Source organism: Pelodiscus sinensis, chromosome 28 (assembly GCF_052426305.1).
Source record: "Pelodiscus sinensis isolate ZL-2025 chromosome 28, ASM5242630v1, whole genome shotgun sequence".
Taxonomy (NCBI): Eukaryota; Metazoa; Chordata; order Testudines; family Trionychidae; genus Pelodiscus; species Pelodiscus sinensis.
This window is the reverse complement of record NC_143079.1, coordinates 13220208-13236941: the sequence shown is the minus strand read 5'-3', so window position 1 is coordinate 13236941 and position 16734 is coordinate 13220208. Positions and strand designations below refer to the sequence as shown.

Sequence of the window (16734 nt, the reverse complement as noted above, 5' to 3'; positions counted from 1 at the left end):
AGTGGGGGTCACCCACAGCCCACCACCCAGCATAGCAACCAGCAAGGTACCCACACTATGTCACACTGTGAGCATGGCTCAAGGATTGGCCCTTGTCTACACCAGCCCTTGGTGGGTAAAAGTTTTGTCGGTCGGGGTGAGTTTTGCCAAACAAAGCGCCGGAGCGGGGAACGCTCTGTCTGGGGGAGACGATCTCCCACCTACGCAGTGACGGCTTGAATTATGCCCAGAGCGTCCAGAAGCACAGCACAGCACAGCCGTACTATGGTGAGGCCTGTAGATGCAGCCTTAGAAATCCTGCCTTAGAGCCAGAGGCTCAGGGAGCTCCATCTGTTTAGCTTATAATTATAATGGAGATTGTCTATCTCCTAGAGCTGGAAGGGACCTTGGAAGGTCATCAAGTCCAGTCCCCTGCCTTCACAGCAGGACCAAGTACCATCCCTGATACATTTTTGCCCTAAATGGTTAAACTCACAACTCTGGGTTTAGCAAGCCACTGCTCAAGCCACTGAGCTAGCCCTCCCCCCATGCAGTTATCAAAGGGTGGGGCAGGGCAGGAAGGGGCATGTGCCCCCAGTGCCGTGGGAGGGGAGAGGCAAGGGGCCAGTAGCTAGCGGGCAGAGCTGGACAGTTCGTCCAACAGTCCTAGGCCCCATGCGCAGGGAACTAGTGAGGGACCTGGCCCCAGAGCAGGGACTGGCCCCACCCCTACTCACCTGCGGTGGCAGAAAGCAGGGTGATGTGGCTGGGAGACAGCGGAGGGGGTTGGGCCCGGGTAGTGCAGGTTGGGGGGCGATTTCTGCTGCAGGCCCCTTGAAAGACTACTGGCTGCATCCCTCAAGGAAGGGGACTTGGGGGAAAGGTGTAGTGGGGACCAGGGGGCGCAGAGTAAGGGTGAGAAGAGGCAGGGACGGGGTGGAGGAGGGGCAGAGCAGGGACGGGGGGTTGGGTGAAGAGGTGGAGTAGGGGGCAGCGGCAGGAAGAGGCGGGACCCTCGCCTGGGCTAAGGGTGGCGTGGGGAGGAGTCGCATGGGTCAGTCACATGACCAGTGTCCCCCAAATCCCTCCCCGGCAGTCATCACTGGGTCAAGGGGTGACTTGATCTGTCAATACCTACACAGGGTACAAATACAAAACCCAGGTGCTTTGGCTTAGCGGGGGTGGGTCTGGCACCACCCAAGGGTGGGAAGTTTCACAAATGCATACGGGGAATGAGGTTAACATTTTGACCAAAGAGTCACAAACCATCAGGCCTTGGAACCGGTGTCCTGTCTCAGGCGGGAGGCTGCCTGCTGACTAGCTCCCTGCTGGGTCCCGTCTCCTGTCAAATGGCCAGGAACTCGGCAGCGCTGGCGTTCAAAGTCACATCCCGTTACTTGGATAGAAAGATGATGTCTGTCTGTATCATCCCGTTACCTGCGCCCCCGTGACAAAGCCATGGCCAGCCATGGGAGCCTTGTTTGCGCCTTCTCGGTAAGGCTTGCCCACACACGCTCCCCTGCACCTCTCTCACGTAGGGGTGGGGGGCAGCCGACCGGACCCGACCCTCCTTGCCCAGAGCTCTCTGCCCTCCATGCCTGGCTGGGCCCCGGGCCAGCCCCTCCCCGGTGCTGCGTCTGCTCAGCTCCACATGTGAGGGGCATGCAGGGTCACAGGCTCCTCCCCCCGATATCTGTGGGGGTTTGCAGCAGGACGTGGCCAGCAGCAGCCTTTCAGCCCTGCGTAGGAGGGAAGGGACGGGAACAGTTTCCAGCCACAGAGGGTGGGGGTGGGAGGCAGAAATGACTTGGCCCATGTGTTTGCACAGATCACCCCTCCACCCCAACACCTGGCTCCTCTCTGTGGCTAGAAGCAGCTTGTCCTTTCCCATAGAAAGGCAGCTGAGCTGACACCTCCAGGCAGCTGCTGGCCGCTAACAAACCCCGGTTTGAGGGGCACAAACACCTCCTCCCGTAGCACCCTAAAGAGCAGCAGTTACCAGGGCGCGAACCGCTGGTGAGTGGGAAGGTGACAGAGAAGGTGCAAATTGCTCTTACGTGCCCATTGGCTGGTTTTAAGTCGTTAGGATGCGGAAGGTCCTGTGCTTCATGGAACATGAACACTCGAAATCGCTATTTCCCCCCACCCCCTATCTGGTTTGGAGCGGGACGTTTCAAGCTCCGTGCACCTGGAGAAGTGGGTCGTACCCACCCAGGCTCACGATCCCAGCTGTGGGTTTGGTGAGTCTGTAAGGTGCTGCCCGACCGTTCGTTGGTTTTGAAGTTTTTCCTTTAAAACCAGGCTCTCTGGTGCTGTGCAAAGCAGCTCAGCTGGGAGGGGTGTGGGAAGCTCCCTGCCTAGCTGGGTGTGAAGCCAGGTCTCGGTGGCCCGGCTGGCTAGTGAGGAAGGAGGCACGCTCCCCGCCACTCCTGCTGGGCTGGACGCAGCGCATCTACCTGAGCCTGGCTCTGCCGCAGGGGCTGCTCTCTGGGCTCCTCCGGGACCTACAGGCAGCTCAGTGCCCAGTGCCTCGCGTACCAGCTGGTCAAGCAGCGCACTTGGGGCGTGAGCGAGAGAAACAACTTTGTTGATCCCAGAAATGGCAGCTGCTCCTTTCGGAGCACAGCAGAGGAGACGCCCCGCTCAGGGACAGGGCTGGCGACAGACTTCGCTGAGCCGGGGGCGAGCTGGAGAGGGGCTTGGGTCCAGGCCCCTAAGAAGGGGCAGGGTTGAGGGGCTAGCCTCCCCCACCCAGCCCCCAGCACGCTGCATGGAGTTCCTGGGGCAATTTAAAGGCCCTTTTAAATCGCTGGGCCCTGGGGCAGCTGTTCCCCTTTGGCCTCCCCCGTTGGCATCCCAGAGTGGGGGTTCTGGAAGCCAGCCCCATTATCCCCCTGTCAGTGTCCCCCAGGCTGGGGCAGGAGCAGGCCCGTGTCTCTGGGAAGGGGGCCCTGGACGGGGAAAAAGCAGCTGAGGCTGGGGCCACAGGTGGGGGTGAGCATGAACCCAGCATGAAACCTGGGGGTGCTGCAGCACCCCCTGCCCCTTAGTGCCCACAGCTCTGGGCCACGAATTAATATTCAACTTCATTAAGCGCAACAGCGGTGGGAGAGGAACGGAATCCAAACCCAGCAGGTGATGCTGCATGAGTCTTGCCAGTCATCCCGGGTACCAGTGACACGTTACAGTTCAGTAACCATGACAGCCCCATCTCTATGGTTGTGTCTCCTTTGTGTGGTAAGTTACAGATAGGCAGGGTAAATCTGGGCTTCAGAACTTGTGCCCTGTTTCTGGGTAACACCCCCAGACAGACTGGCATCAGCACTGCCTAGCCTGTTCTGACAGTGGCCAATCTCAGGAGCCCCAGAGGGAGTGAGCAGAACCAGAAACCGTCCAGTGGTCCCTCCCCTGGGGCCCATTCCCAGCCCCTGACACAAAGAGGCTACCTGCCTGTCCGGACTAATAGCCATTGACCTTTCATCCACAAGTTTATCTAGCTGTTTTGAACCCTGTTCTAGTCTTGGCCTTCATAACATCCTCTGGCAAGGAGTTCCACAGGTTGACCATACATGTCTATGGTAGAACTCTATGGCTGTGTCTACACTGCACGCTTATTTTGAAATAACTCAGGCTATTTTGAAAGAACAGAGTGCGAGTCTACACAGCAAGCCTGTTATTTTGAAATAATTCTTACTCCGACTTCTGTAATCCTCATTTTACAAGGAGTAAGGGAAGTCGGAGGAGGAGCACTCTTCCTTCGACTTCCTGCTGTGCAGAAAGCGCCAAAAGCTGAGTTAACCTACTTTGACTTCGTAGCTGAAGTTGCATATCTTGATTTGACTTTGTCCCGCAGTGTAGACGTACCCTACAGTTTCCCATGTTCTGGTGCTGGCCAGCCTGTATTTTGGAACAAAGGGTATGTCTACACTACCCCGCTAGTTCGAACTAGGAGGGTAATGTAGGCATACCGCACTTGCAAATGAAGCCCAGGATTTGAATTTCCCGGACTTCATTTGCATAAGCGGGGCTCCGCCATTTTTAAATCCCCGCTCGTTCGAATCCTGTGCCGCGCGGCTACACGCAGCACGAACTAGGTAGTTCGAACTAGGCTTCCTAGTTCGAACTACCGTTACTCCTCGTGGAAATTCAAATCCCGGGCTTCATTTGCAAGTGCGGTATGCCTACATTACCCTCCTAGTTCGAACTAGGAGGGTAGTGTAGACATACCCAAAGGAAGTACAAGCCACGTGGCAAAAGGAATATGAAAGGCAACTGCATCATTTTCATTCCTGCTCCTTGCCTCTTGAGGAACATTTCTATAAACCTAAGCTTGGAAGGAAGGACCGATGAACCCATTCAAGCTGGGGATGTTCTTCCCCAGGCTGAAAACTCACCAGTCCTGCTAAGAACCTGATGTCAGGACTCTGGTGCCTCTGTAGGTAGCCAAGTGCTTTGCCATCTAACAAGGCTCCTCTAGTACTTTCTTTGTAATGACTCTTTCGTTGCAGGCAGGAAGGGATTGGCTGACGGCGTGGTGGTCAGGGGAAGGTCCCACACAGCCCTGACCTGGCGACGGGGTGACCTGCTGAGGTTCAGAACATTTTGGGTAGTGAGCAAAGCTTTGGAATAACTCCTCAGCTTCCTGGATCTCTGTGCTGATTGGGAGACAGAACTAGAACGCAATAACGGGGTGTGATGTAGTGGGGGTGCTGTCCATTCGGGCATTCCCTGGGCGCTGGGGTTGGGCTGTGGGTGACCCCTACTGGCCTGCGTCTGGAAGCACTGCCCAGTGGGGGGTCACCCTGAGGACCCTCAGGTCACGTAGTCCGTGGCCCAACGGTTCTTACCTGTCCAGAGAAGGGGTCTGAACAAAGGAAGGGGGTGGCTTGGAGAAGGGGCAGTCTTGGCTGGGAAAACATGACGAGAAGAGACTGAGCTGAGTACTGAGGGTTCAGCGGCCTGTGGACCCCAAGGGGTCTATGGCTGCCTGGCCCTGACTCCGGTAACCACATCGCGTCTGTGCTGCGCTGTGCCCTGGAGAAGCAATAGCCCCTCTGTTCTACTGGCGGGCGGAGTCTCATCTTGCTGCTACGGGGTGCAGGATCAGGGGGGCCCCGGTGCACCGCCACACGGGGCTGCGCGATTTCTTTTCTCAGCTTCTGGATAGCCAGTGTGGGAGATCAGGAGTCCAGAGTGCGATGGGTTGGTGAGCGGACATCACAGTTAACGACCAGCCTTTGCGAGTACCTGCTCTCCCTTTTGCAGCCTTGGGGCATTTCCAGCGAGGGCTGCCCTGGGTCACACCCCAGGAACCCTAGTCTTGGAAGCCCCACTGTGCCAGGCGCTGTACAAACACACACCACGGAGCCCGTCTTCGGGGCCTAGCAAGCTGGTCCCCAGGCACCGCGAAAGGAAGTTAAATGCAACGATCCGTCTGCATCAATTGTCCCTGTGAACCGTGTTGCAAGCTCCTCTACCCTGTACCTGCTGTTTCCTGGTAATAGGGACGAAGCAGGGCCAGAGAGCGAGGTGTCAGAAGAGGCGTGGGAATAAATGGCTCGTTTTAAAAGCAATAAGTCACCAGGCCCAGATGGTCCAGCTGTGAGCTGGTGGCTGAGCTGCTAGGCAAACCAGGCAACCTCTCGTTAAAAGCAGCCAGGGCAGCAGGGGGTGGTGAATGCTGCACCTGGATTGAAGGGAGGCTGTGGGCGTGCGGTGGGGATTACAATGCAGGAAGTGCCGGGCAGACTGGTGCAGCAACAAGCCAACCAGCAGGATCAGACACTGGAAAGGTGAGAGCCACTCGCCAGCCTGGTTTCTGGAAAGCAGTGGGCAAAGCGGAGCCGATTGGCACCGGACTGTCCCGGCTTCTCTCCCCAGAGGTTGCAGAAGAGGGCGAACAGACCCAGGGCGAGAGGCGAAGTCTTGTCTTCGGTCAGGTACCGTGTGGCTGTCGGTGCAGCCCTCATTCAGTCCGGCCGTGGCTGCTCTGCCCCGGGGCACCTCCTCATGGCACGATTCGATGTCTCATCCACCCTGCTGCTCCCTGCGGGGTGGGACAGCCGTGACCAGGCCCCCCGCCCAGGTAGCGCTGCCCCGCTGGGGTAGCGACGTCCCCACTGGGCAATGGCCAGCAGCAACACAGCGTCTCCTGCCCTGCCAGGTGCCTTCCTCCAGAGCAGCCGGTCCCGGGGGGCTGAACTGGGACTGCACAAACACCCTTCATCCTGGCTTTTCCTCACATCCCAGTGTCGGAGCTGCCCGATGCTCCATAGGCAATTATCAAATGGCGCAGCGCCTGGCAGCCAGAGGCTTAGCAACCTGCCGCGTGGGTGTGCGTCTCAGACCATCTGACAAGTGCACAGCAAGGCACCACCGGCAACTGCACCCAGCATCTCATGTACTGGGCAAGGGTGTCAGATAAATCTCTTGCCACGGTTTATCCCCAGGGCTGGCATCTTTAGCTGCATCCCACAGACCTCTGCCACCTGAGCTAACAGAGTAACTGGCAGTAGTAGTAGGTTGTTATCCTCTGTGTCCGGCCATTGCACACGCAGAAGAAAGAGTAGCAGTACTGCCACGCCCCTCCACACACAATAACCCCCTCAATCAGCTCCCCTACAAGTACCACTGTGACATGTCAGATGTAAATAGCCGAACTCATGGCCTTTGCCATTTTAGAAATCCTATGACTATGAAATTGACCAAAATAGACCAGGAATTCAGTAGAGACCTACTTATCAGATACACCATGCCAGCCTCAAAGAGAACTGTGCAGCCACCCTAGCTAACAGAAGTCAGAAAAGCAGTCTCCTCAGATACTCCAGTTCCTCTGCCACTCCACCACAAGCCTGGCTCGTAGGGATGAGTGTTATCGAAACCAGTCTCATCAGATAAAACGCTCTTCCGAAACTAACAGGCCTGCCACGTGCCCCGCTCAATAAATCACGGAGCGCTCACCCTGAATCGCGCTGGCGCCAAGCCACCAGGGCCTAACAACGGAAGGTTTAAAAGAAAGGCAGAGAGGGCGAGTTTACATGGGCAAAGGAAGCGAGTACATGCCACCATGGGGCGTTCTTGGCTCAGCAGGAGGAAGCTGCTGGCTTAAGTCAAGTCCCTGGTTACTTCCAAATCCCAGGAAGGACCCCAGTCCCTTTGTTACGCGTTCCCAGCAGGGTAAGGCCACAGTCCCGAAGCGCGAGCAGTGGAGAAGCTGGAGCAGGAAAGAGGAGACATGGGGCTTGTCATGATTGTGAGGGTTAGCCAGCAGCCTGGGGATTAAGCGGTTAACTACACCTAGCCGGGTGGAGTGGCCAATAGGAATGCAGGTGGGACTTTCAAACTGGGACAAAGGAATTTGGGTTTTTTCCTCCTTTATCTCTCTGGGTGAGTCCTCTGCAGCTACAGGGAGGGACAAGCATATCTCTCTCTGTCTCTCTCTCTCTCTCTCCAAGAAACAATTCTTCACTTTCTGTAAGTAGGGTAAAGTTTAGGTAGTTTCCTTAGGCTTTATTGTTTTAAGGGTTGGGTGTGGGATCTCATATCTGGCACTGCTTAAGAGATGTTTGGCTTTTCTTTTTAACTAAGTTCTAGCCCATGGTGTAATTCTTCCATGAGTATATTTTGTTACCTTTCCATCTGATCCTTATGCTTGCAACAGGAATATTGTTGTAATAATAAAAGTTTTCTTTTTTCTTTTCATTAACCTGGCATTGGTTCCTTGTGTGTCCTGATTTTTTAATAGGGGTGAGATTTCCCAAATGATCTTCCCCCTAATCTTGTTATTAATGTGGGTGGTGGCAGCGAAACTTTTATTCCCAAAATCTAGGTTTTAAGATTTTGGGGGAAGTTTTATACCAAAGCCTGGTAGATAAGGCTTTGGGGTACACTTGCTGGCCCCCACTTCTGCATTTATCATGCCAGAGTGGGGAAGGAGCCATGACAGGGCTATTTCCAGGTCTTATTATAGCCTCTGCCGCGTGGAGGGAACCCCATTACTCCCACTGTGGACAAGCACGGTAGCAAGATGAGCCGTCACATGGGCAAATCGCCTGTCCAGGCCCAACTCGGGTGGACGTCGTTGCTCCCCGGCTAGTTTGGATGCTCCTAGCAAGGCTCATCGGACGTGGGCTCGTGTCTCCCAAGGCTCAGTGTGAGTCACGTGCTCCTTGATGGGCCATTCCGCTCGAATTGTCCCTTTGCCAAATGCTGGCAGGTGCCCCATTGGTGCTGCACAGAACCAGACCAAACCATGCTCTTTGCCTCTGTCTGCACGGACAAGGTCAGCTCCCAGACAAGTGCACTAGGCAATGCAGTGGACAGCCCTAGGTTGGATATTAGGAAAAACTATTTCCCTTGGAGGGTGGTGAAGCACTGGGCTGGGTTCCCTAGGGAGGGGGTGGAATCTCCATCCCTAGAGATGACAGAGCCCTGGCTGGGATGATTTAGTTGGGATTGGTCCTGCCTTGGGCAGGGGGCTTGACTTGATGGCCTCCTGAGGTCTCTTCCAGTTCTATGGTTCTATAAGCCCACTGAAATACAAGCACACAGCCAACGCTCAGACCTGCAAATGCAAAACAGACACGTGCCTCTAACCAGCAAAACGTAACCTGTCCAGGGACACCTCACGCGGCTACCGTTTGTACACAGTTTGTTGCACATAGATAACAGTGGTTGCAACAGTGATCTATATGGTTCTGTTTTAATCAGATAACACCACACCCACCAAAGTCTAATAAATCTGGAGGGAGCATGTGCAAACTGCAGTTTCAAAGCATGGAAGCTAGGCCCATGTTGGGTGCTTAAGGCATAGCCCTGCCACGAAGGAGATCTCGCCACCAGATTTCGATCTGCTCCACAGCATGTCGAATCTGGGGCTTCTCAGTGAAACAGTTGAAAGAGTTTTTTTGTAGTTGAGACAAAAAGCTGTATGGAGAACCATTTTTGTTGAAACTTTCCCCCCAAAATTCAGCCAGTGGCAGAAATGCAGCATGGATAATTTCACCTTGAACGGTCCACATTGGGCATCAGATAACAGGGCCTTAGAGTGGGACATGTCGGGCAACCTTAACTACATGTGTTGCTACCTGTCATTATAAATTGTCTAGAGAAGGGAGGTTGGGAACCCAGCTTCTGTCCTCCCTGTCACACAACACAAGAACAAGGAGGTGTTCAAAGAAGTGACTCTAGTGGGAACAGACAAAGAAAAGAGTTTTGCACAAAGCACAATTGAACTGTGGAACTCAGGGCCACAGGGTGTCAAGCATTGTGCAGGTTTGAAGAAGGGATTGGTTGGACATTTTATATAGCCAGGCAGAATGTCCTGATTTCATGTTAAAGCTAACATGCCTTTTTTTGAGGGGTGGGGGGAATTAAACCTTGAGCTTTATGTCTCTCACGAGAGGAAATCGTTCAGTTATAGTTTGGAGGGGTAAAGATCTGGCACGGCTTGGAAATCGTTTGACTCATGGTAGGTCAATTCCCGTCATGGCCCTGCTGGGCCCAGCTTTGCTCGTTGTCTTAGAAAGCGTCTCGGCTAATTCGAAGGCCCCTGTTACAACGTGCGGTGGACCCACCCCACCGCACCTTGATGTGGCGCCTGTGCAGTGACGCCAGCTTGGACCAAAGCGGCTGGGAAGGAGTGAACGGGAACCGCGGGGCTTGTGCTCGCTGAGCACGCTGGCTGCCCCTCGCTGTGAGCAAACAGTCAGAGGCCGGGGGTGGAAACCACCAGTCTCTTTTGCAATTGTTCCCAGCTGCCTGGGGCTGAGATGTGGTCCCCACGGGGGAGGAAGGGGGACTGACACCCAGCCTGCTGTGTCAGAGACCGTGGCTGTAGTGAAGAGGCTGCCAGCCTGGAGATCACCCTGAACCAAGTATTACCTGGACCCGCCAGGGCATGTGCTGGAGCAGGCTCTAAGCATCTCTGTAAGGCAGAGGGGAGGGCCCCGGGCCCCAGGGTGGGTGCAGGGAGGAAGAAGCCGACCCCCACCTAAGCAGAGCTGCTGGTGGTTGCTGCCTCCTGCGTCGGGTTAGTTTCTGTGGTGAGCATCTCTGCAGACGGGCCGGGGGGCAGGAGGAAGGAAGCAGTTGGGGGGGGGAGACCTCAAGACTCCTTTTTAAGGTCTCGCTGACTTTCTGAAGCGCTCACTGGCCCAGCCAGACCCTCCCCCGCCTTCCCTGGGCTATAAAAGCCCCTGCAAGAGCGCTGGCCGGACAGTCCCGTAGCCCCCAGCTCCAGCAGCGACCATGCTCGTCCTCCAGTTACTCTTTGCTGCCGCCACAGGTAAGAAGTGAGGGGGGGGCTCCCTCCCCAGCCCCCAGAGCCAGCCCCCACCCTAAGGGCTTGAAGTAGGGATGTAAAATCCCCAGTAAATGGGGGGGGGGCCAGCCTGTGGCGCAGCTGGGGGGCTGCTCAGGCCAGGCCGGGCCGCTGGTTAACCGGTGACCGGCAAGCATAATTAACCGCGGACGTCCCTCGTTTGAGGAGCCAAGGGGCAGAGCCGCTCGCAGGCCAGCACCTCTGCTTCGGCAGCAGTGAGCGGGGTGGGGGGGAACGCTGCCCTCTCCAAAAGGCTCTGGGGTTGCCAGGCAGCCAGGCTCAGACCTGGCCCAGCTGCGCTGGTTGGGACAACGATTCAATCCGGAATCGTAAAGCCCGGGCCGGGCCGGCTCCCCGGGCCCCCCTGAGGATGGCTGGGGCCCTCGGCAGGCACCCCTCTGCCCCGTGGCAGCCGGCGGGTGGCCATTCTGCAGAGCTGCGATTTTACAGTCGTCGGCCACACGCAAGCGAAACAGTTTGAAAGCATCTTTTGAACTCAGATCCTGGCGACTGACGCAGACGCTGACCGGGGTTGGCAAATGCCTGTGGCGTGGCTAGCTTGCCGCCTGGCTGGCTCCTTTGCACGCTCTGCTCCTCACGGGGCCGGGGGCTGGCACGTCGGAGGTAACTCGGGCTCTCCCGAGGAAGCGAGGCCACAGAACAGGGGTAGGACGAGGCCGGTGGATGGACATTAAGACTTGCCCCCCGAAACATTCCAGCCGCAGGCAGCCGATAAAAGACCCTCCCTTTACTGATTTGAAATCTCCTGATTTTGGTGACACGGATTCTGATTTTTAGCCCCTCCGGGCCCAGCGCTCAGCCCCTTCCTTTGGTGCCCCTGGTCTTGGGAAAGATCGGAGCCCAGGTGGGCTGGGCCCTCGCTCTGCTCTGGTCTGGCAGGTCCAACGTTCCTCTGGACAACGTGACGGGCATTGGGCCCGGCTTCCGAGGGCAGAGACTGTTCGGGGCGGGTCGTCGCCTGGCCTAACGGGGTACTCCATCTGGAGTAATAGTGTCACGCTCCCCGGGAGGAGCTAGGGATGCTCCGGAGAGCAGCTGAGCCTGCGGAATCGCTTAGAAACGTTCCGGGGCTTTCTCTTGCCAAGGCTAACGAGTGAGCCCCTGGGGCAGCCCCCCCCCAGCGTCGCCCCACGAGCATCAACACGACCCCCCCGGGAGGACACTGGCTCTGTACATCCGCAGCCCGTGTAGGGTCTCCTTGTCCCTGGAGACGGCCCGGCCCAGGGAGACCGACGCGCAGGGTCCCCATCGTGTTCGTGTCAAGAGCTGAACGGGGGAAACACTGCCTGACGGCTGGGGCTGCGGTGGGGCAGCGCCATGGCCCTGAGAGGGGTGGGGAGCTCAGAGTCTGCTGGGGGAGGCGAGCACGAGGGGCTCAGGCCTGCAGGGCTCTGCAGGCCTCCCACTTGTCTCTCTCCGGCAGCGCTGGCCAGCCAAGCCTTGGTTCCCGAGCAATGTTTGCAAGGACCCCAAGTGTGGTGCCAGGATTTGGCCACGGCCATGGAATGCAAGAAAGAGCTGTACTGCAGGGACGTCTGGGCCGACCTTGCTGTGGTGAGTGCTTGAGCCGCATCCAGCTCTCCTCCCCTTTCCTTGGGCGGGCGCTAGAGCCTCATCCAGCTCTCCTCCCCTTTCCTTGGGCGGGCGCTAGAGCCTCATCCAGCTCTCCTCCCCTTTCCTTGGGCGGGCGCTAGAGCCTCATCCAGCTCTCCTCCCCTTTCCTTGGGCGGGTGCTAGAGCCTCATCCAGCTCTCCTCCCCTTTCCTTGGGCGGGTGCTAGAGCCTCATCCAGCTCTCCTCCCCTTTCCATGGGTGGGCGCTAGAGCCGCATCCAGCTCTCCTCCCCTTTCCTTGGGCGGGTGCTAGAGCCTCATCCAGCTCTCCTCCCCTTTCCTTGGGCGGGCGCTAGAGCCTCATCCAGCTCTCCTCCCCTTTCCTTGGGCGGGCGCTAGAGCCGCATCCAGCTCTCCTCCCCTTTCCTTGGGCGGGCGCTAGAGCCGCATCCAGCTCTCCTCCCCTTTCCTTCGGCGGGCGCTAGAGCCTCATCCAGCTCTCCTCCCCTTTCCTTGGGCGGGCGCTAGAGCCTCATCCAGCTCTCCTCCCCTTTCCTTGGGCAGGCGCTAGAGCCTCATCCAGCTCTCCTCCCCTTTCCTTGGGCGGGCGCTAGAGCCTCATCCAGCTCTCCTCCCCTTTCCTTGGGTGGGCGCTAGAGCCTCATCCAGCTCTCCTCCCCTTTCCTTGGGCGAGTGCTAGAGCCTCATCCAGCTCTCCTCCTCTTTCCTTGGGTGGGTGCTAGAGCTGCATCCAGCTCTCCTCCTCTTTCCTTGGGCGGGCACTAGCAGTTTCTCCAGCTCTCTTCTCCCCTTTTCCTTGGGCAGGTGCTAGAGCTGAGTCCAGCTCTCCTCTCCCTTTCTTTGGGTGGGCGCTAGAGCCTCATCCAACTCTCCTCCCCTTTCCTTAGGTGGGCGCTAGCATCTCTTCTCCCCCTTTCCTTGGGCAGGTGCTAGAGCCGAGTCCAGCTCTCCTACCCCATTTCCAAGAGCCAAGGATGGGGAACTGATTGTAGTTTGGTGACAAAAGGTGGGGTGAGGGGCAGCATGGAGGGGAGATGGGTGCTGCAGGCCCTTTGTCCCCATCACAGACCAACAGAGGCAAAACTTCACTCGTGTCAGCATGGACAGGCGTTCCAGTGGTGAGGGAACTAGCCTGCCTCGTCACAGGCTCCCATGCAGTCTCTCTGAGCCTCAGTTTTCCCACCTGTAAAATGGGGAGCATAGCATGGCCCAGTCCCCTGGGGGGGGGGCATGGGAATGTGAAAGGAGACATTTAGAGCTGTTTTCCTCCCATGGAAAATGTGAAGTGTTCAGCAAAACTATTGGAAAATGCAGTATTTCTGTTTTGGAAAGGCTGCCAGTGCCTCTTGGGAACTGTGGTCCAGGTGCCAGCTGGACTACATTTCCCATGATGCACAACAGACTCCCCTCTTATGGAGGCGAGGCAGAGCGTTGTGGCTGCGGTGCATCATGGGAGCTGGGTCCATAGAGGAGGCTGGAAGTAGGAAGCACCTGAACTACAATTCCCATGAGACACTGCGGCAGCACGTCAGGATCAAATATGGGCTGCTGATAGGGGTTGCCAGGCGTCCGGTATTTGCGGCTTCTGTCCAGTAAAAAAACCAGAAAAGACCGGACATGTAAAATGTTTTTCTCGGACGGAAGGGAGCTTGCGCCATTCCTCCCCTGCTGTGTCTGGTGGGGGCAGGGGGCGCGTGGGGATGTAAAGGGGCCGTGACTTTTTTTTTTTTTGGTGTGGTTGGTTTTTTTTTGTTTTTTTGCGCATCCAATTTTCCCCCCCGCCATGCTCAGTATTTTTGGTGGCACTATCTGGCAACCCTAGACTGGGACGAACCCCTGACATGTCGCACAAGAAGCCGAGGCTTTTCAGGGAGCATTTTGTCAAGTCGAAAACTGAAAAACCAGCTTCCCCGGGGAACCTTTGAACCAGCCTTAAATACACGGAGCGATTGTGAGGCCCTGAGCGATCGTCTCTGGGGACAGGGAGTGTGTCATTTTGCTCAGTGGCGGTGCAGTGCCTGGCGCTCGGTCCTGCCCCAGAACCACCCTCCTCGGCTGACAGTAATTTAATTAACACTGGGGGCGAGACGAGCCTTTGAGACAGAGAATGGCTGGGACACCCCGCTCCTAGGAAACACCCAGCCAGCTCCTCTGAGGACCCCTTGCGGGCAGGAGGTCGTCCTGGTTAGTGCTGCCCTGGGCCCCGGGGCCGGACCCTGGTCCTACAGCTCCTGCACTCTGGGCAACGTGGTTCTGTCTGTGACAGGAAGATCCTCTGGAGGAGGACGACGAGGCCCGACCCCCTAGCAAGAAGTGCTCTCTCTGCACCAAGCTGATGGATCAGCTCAAGTCAGCAGCTGGCGAGGACCCCGACGAGGTATGTCGCCCGGTGCCGCGGGCACGGCCCATTGGCCAGCCAGGGGGCTAGAGGTGGGGCCGGTGAGATGAGGAGGGAGACGATGGGGGGCGAGGGGAGGGCGGGATGGGGATGGGGATGGGGGAAGGGGGACGGAGTGGGAGGGGCTGCTGGTGACGTTCCGGGAGAGGAGCTGGCGGGCGGAGCGCGGTGCCGTAGCTCACACGCCAGGGCTCTCGCCACAGGACGCCATCAACAGCGCCCTGAGATCCGCGTGCAAGGCTTTGGGCAAGCGCGTGGCCCGCGTGTGCAAATCGCTGCTGAAAAAGTACAAAGATCAGATCTCGGAGGCGCTGCAAAACAACGAGGACTCCACCGAGTTCTGCACCAACATCAAAATGTGCAGGGGCTCCTCAGAGCTCTCAGGTGAGTGCGTCCAGGCTGCGACTCCCCCCCACCCGGGGACCCTACCCGTCCTCCCCGGGGCCTGGCCCAGAAACGCCGACCCGGCTCTCCCCTCCCCGCCCCAGCCCGGCCCCTCCCTAGAACCAGCTCCTGCTGAGCTCACCCCTCCCACATCTTCAGGACCCGGCCCCACCTTGTTCTGCCCCGTCCCCCGCCGTCTGGGGGGTGCTGCACAGAGGTGCCTTGGCCTGGGCGCTGCTCTGACCCTCAAACGCTTCCTCTCCCTCCAGACTTCTGGAACTGATGCCTGCCGCCTGCCCAGACGCCAGGCCCAGGCCCCAGAGCGTCTCCCTGCTGCTGCTGCTGCTGCTGGTGCTCACTGCAACGCACAGCTGGCTGGAGCCTCGCCCAGGGTAGGTGACACTCCAAGGGCTGGGGAGCGAGACTCGCTGGGGCTCAGCTCTGAAACCTGCCCCGAACGCGGAGCTAGCAGGCCGGGCTCCCCTGGCCCTGCCCTGGAGGGCTGCGGTGTCTGCGGGGTCGTGCGCCGAGGGCCAGCGGGCTGGCTGCACATCGGGGACCTTCCGGGCTCAGAGCAGGAGTCCCACAGCTCGTGCTAAAGAGCCGCGTCTCCGGGCAGCGGGCAGGGGGGACCTGGGCCCACACAAGGGCTCTGTGCACCCGCAGGGAGGGTGCTCGGGGACCCGCTCAGCAGTGGGTGCTGCAGACGCTCCCCGGGGTCCTGCACCCCAGGCAGTGTGGACAGCGGGGGCCAGCTCAGTGGGGCTGTGGAGGAGATGGGGGGGCATCACCAGGAGCTGAAGGCAGGAAGCATGCCCCTTCCTGGCTGAGCTCCCGGGCTGACGCCCTGCACGGCTCTCTCCCCCGCCCCCACAGGACCCCTCGTGCCGGAGCAGACAACCGGAGGACAGCGTGGGCTCTGGGCCTGGCATAGCCAGCGGCTTTGCTAGCCCCCCTTGGCGTCTCTTCTGCTGGCTGGCGTGGGCCGGAGGCTGGGGAACCCGGCTGCCGATGCGTGCCAGCCTGGCGTCTCCCCACCCCCACACGCTGCTTTTGGCTCCCTCCTGAATAAAGAGCTTTGGGCAACTCCTCTCTGGTTCCCTGCGCCTGCTGGGGAGGGCGGGGGGGGGGGAGTCTGCAGGCTCCTGGTGCCCCTGGAAACGTTCCAGCCCCGGCTCCGCATTTCCTGCCTCAGTTCCTTATCCCCTCACAGCCTGGTCGCGGCTGTGGGGCCCCGGCCCCTTGCTGCTCCTTCCCCACCCCATCCAGGCAGCTCAGCCCGTGAGTGGGGAGGGGACAGGGTGCAGGGAAGGCAGAGGGAGCTGGGGGCTCAGGAGCAGACACCTCAGGACCGGGGAGGACGGGAGCGGAAAGCGTCCACACCCGGAGCAGAGCCGTGGCGAACCCCCCCATGCGCTGAGCGCCTGCTGCTCCCAGGGCTGGCCAGCGTGGAGGGAGAGAAGGGAGGCGACGTCTGGAAATGGGGGGCCATGCTGACTGGGGATGGCGCAGTCAGTCACCCCATTGCCCTGCACAGAGCAGCCTCTGACCCTCCAGCCAGGAGACGGTTCTGGGCTGACCGGCGGGGAGCCACGCCCGGGGCAGCCACGGGAACTCCCCATGGGCGTGAGCTTTGGGTCGGAACAGCACCTCCCCCTGCGGCTTGCCACGGGGCGGATTCTCCATGCCCCTGCCTCCACCATGCGAGAGAGACCCTGAGGGCTCTGTCCTCCGCCCCGGGGCCTGCCTGCTGCTCCCCACGGGGGTCCACAGTGGGGAGGGCACCACCGTCTGCATGCCCATGAGAGCCCCTTTGTGCCCCACCCATCCACTGGCCCTTGTGCCAGGATCCCCCGGCTTCACGCCCAGGGCTTAGGGAACGGTGAACTGTGCCCAGCCCATTGAATCAAGCCCTTAGCGTCCCTCTCCATGCGGGCCACGGGGTGGAGGGCCGGGGGGCCTGCTTCCTTCCCCACTGGTCACAGACGGAGCTTCCCTCCCTCTCCCCCCGTTACAGCGGGAACCCCGCTCTGTGCCCCCCACTGCTCGCAGACAAG

General features: G+C 58.7%; 1 protein-coding gene across 1 annotated transcript; it reads left to right on the top strand.

The window, feature by feature from the left end:
• Positions 1–10109: 10109 nt before the first annotated feature.
• On the top strand, positions 10110–15766 carry LOC106732215 (prosaposin-like). Its single transcript, XM_075910780.2, has 6 exons — positions 10110–10264; positions 11745–11875; positions 14162–14272; positions 14497–14677; positions 14947–15069; positions 15554–15766. Exons 1-5 carry the CDS (start codon positions 10228–10230, stop codon positions 14958–14960), a joined length of 474 nt encoding a protein of 157 aa, XP_075766895.1. The 5' UTR covers positions 10110–10227; the 3' UTR covers positions 14961–15069; positions 15554–15766.
• The last annotated feature ends 968 nt before the right edge of the window (positions 15767–16734 follow it).

Excerpts from the sequence above, each read along its gene's own strand:
- LOC106732215 (XM_075910780.2), top strand. The coding sequence starts at position 10,228 with ATGCTCGTCCTCCAGTTACTCTTTGCTGCCGCCACAG. Across the intron at positions 10,265-11,744 it reads ACTCTTTGCTGCCGCCACAG|CGCTGGCCAGCCAAGCCTTG; the intron begins GTAAGAAGTGAG and ends TCTCTCCGGCAG. Across the intron at positions 14,273-14,496 it reads CTGGCGAGGACCCCGACGAG|GACGCCATCAACAGCGCCCT; the intron begins GTATGTCGCCCG and ends CTCTCGCCACAG.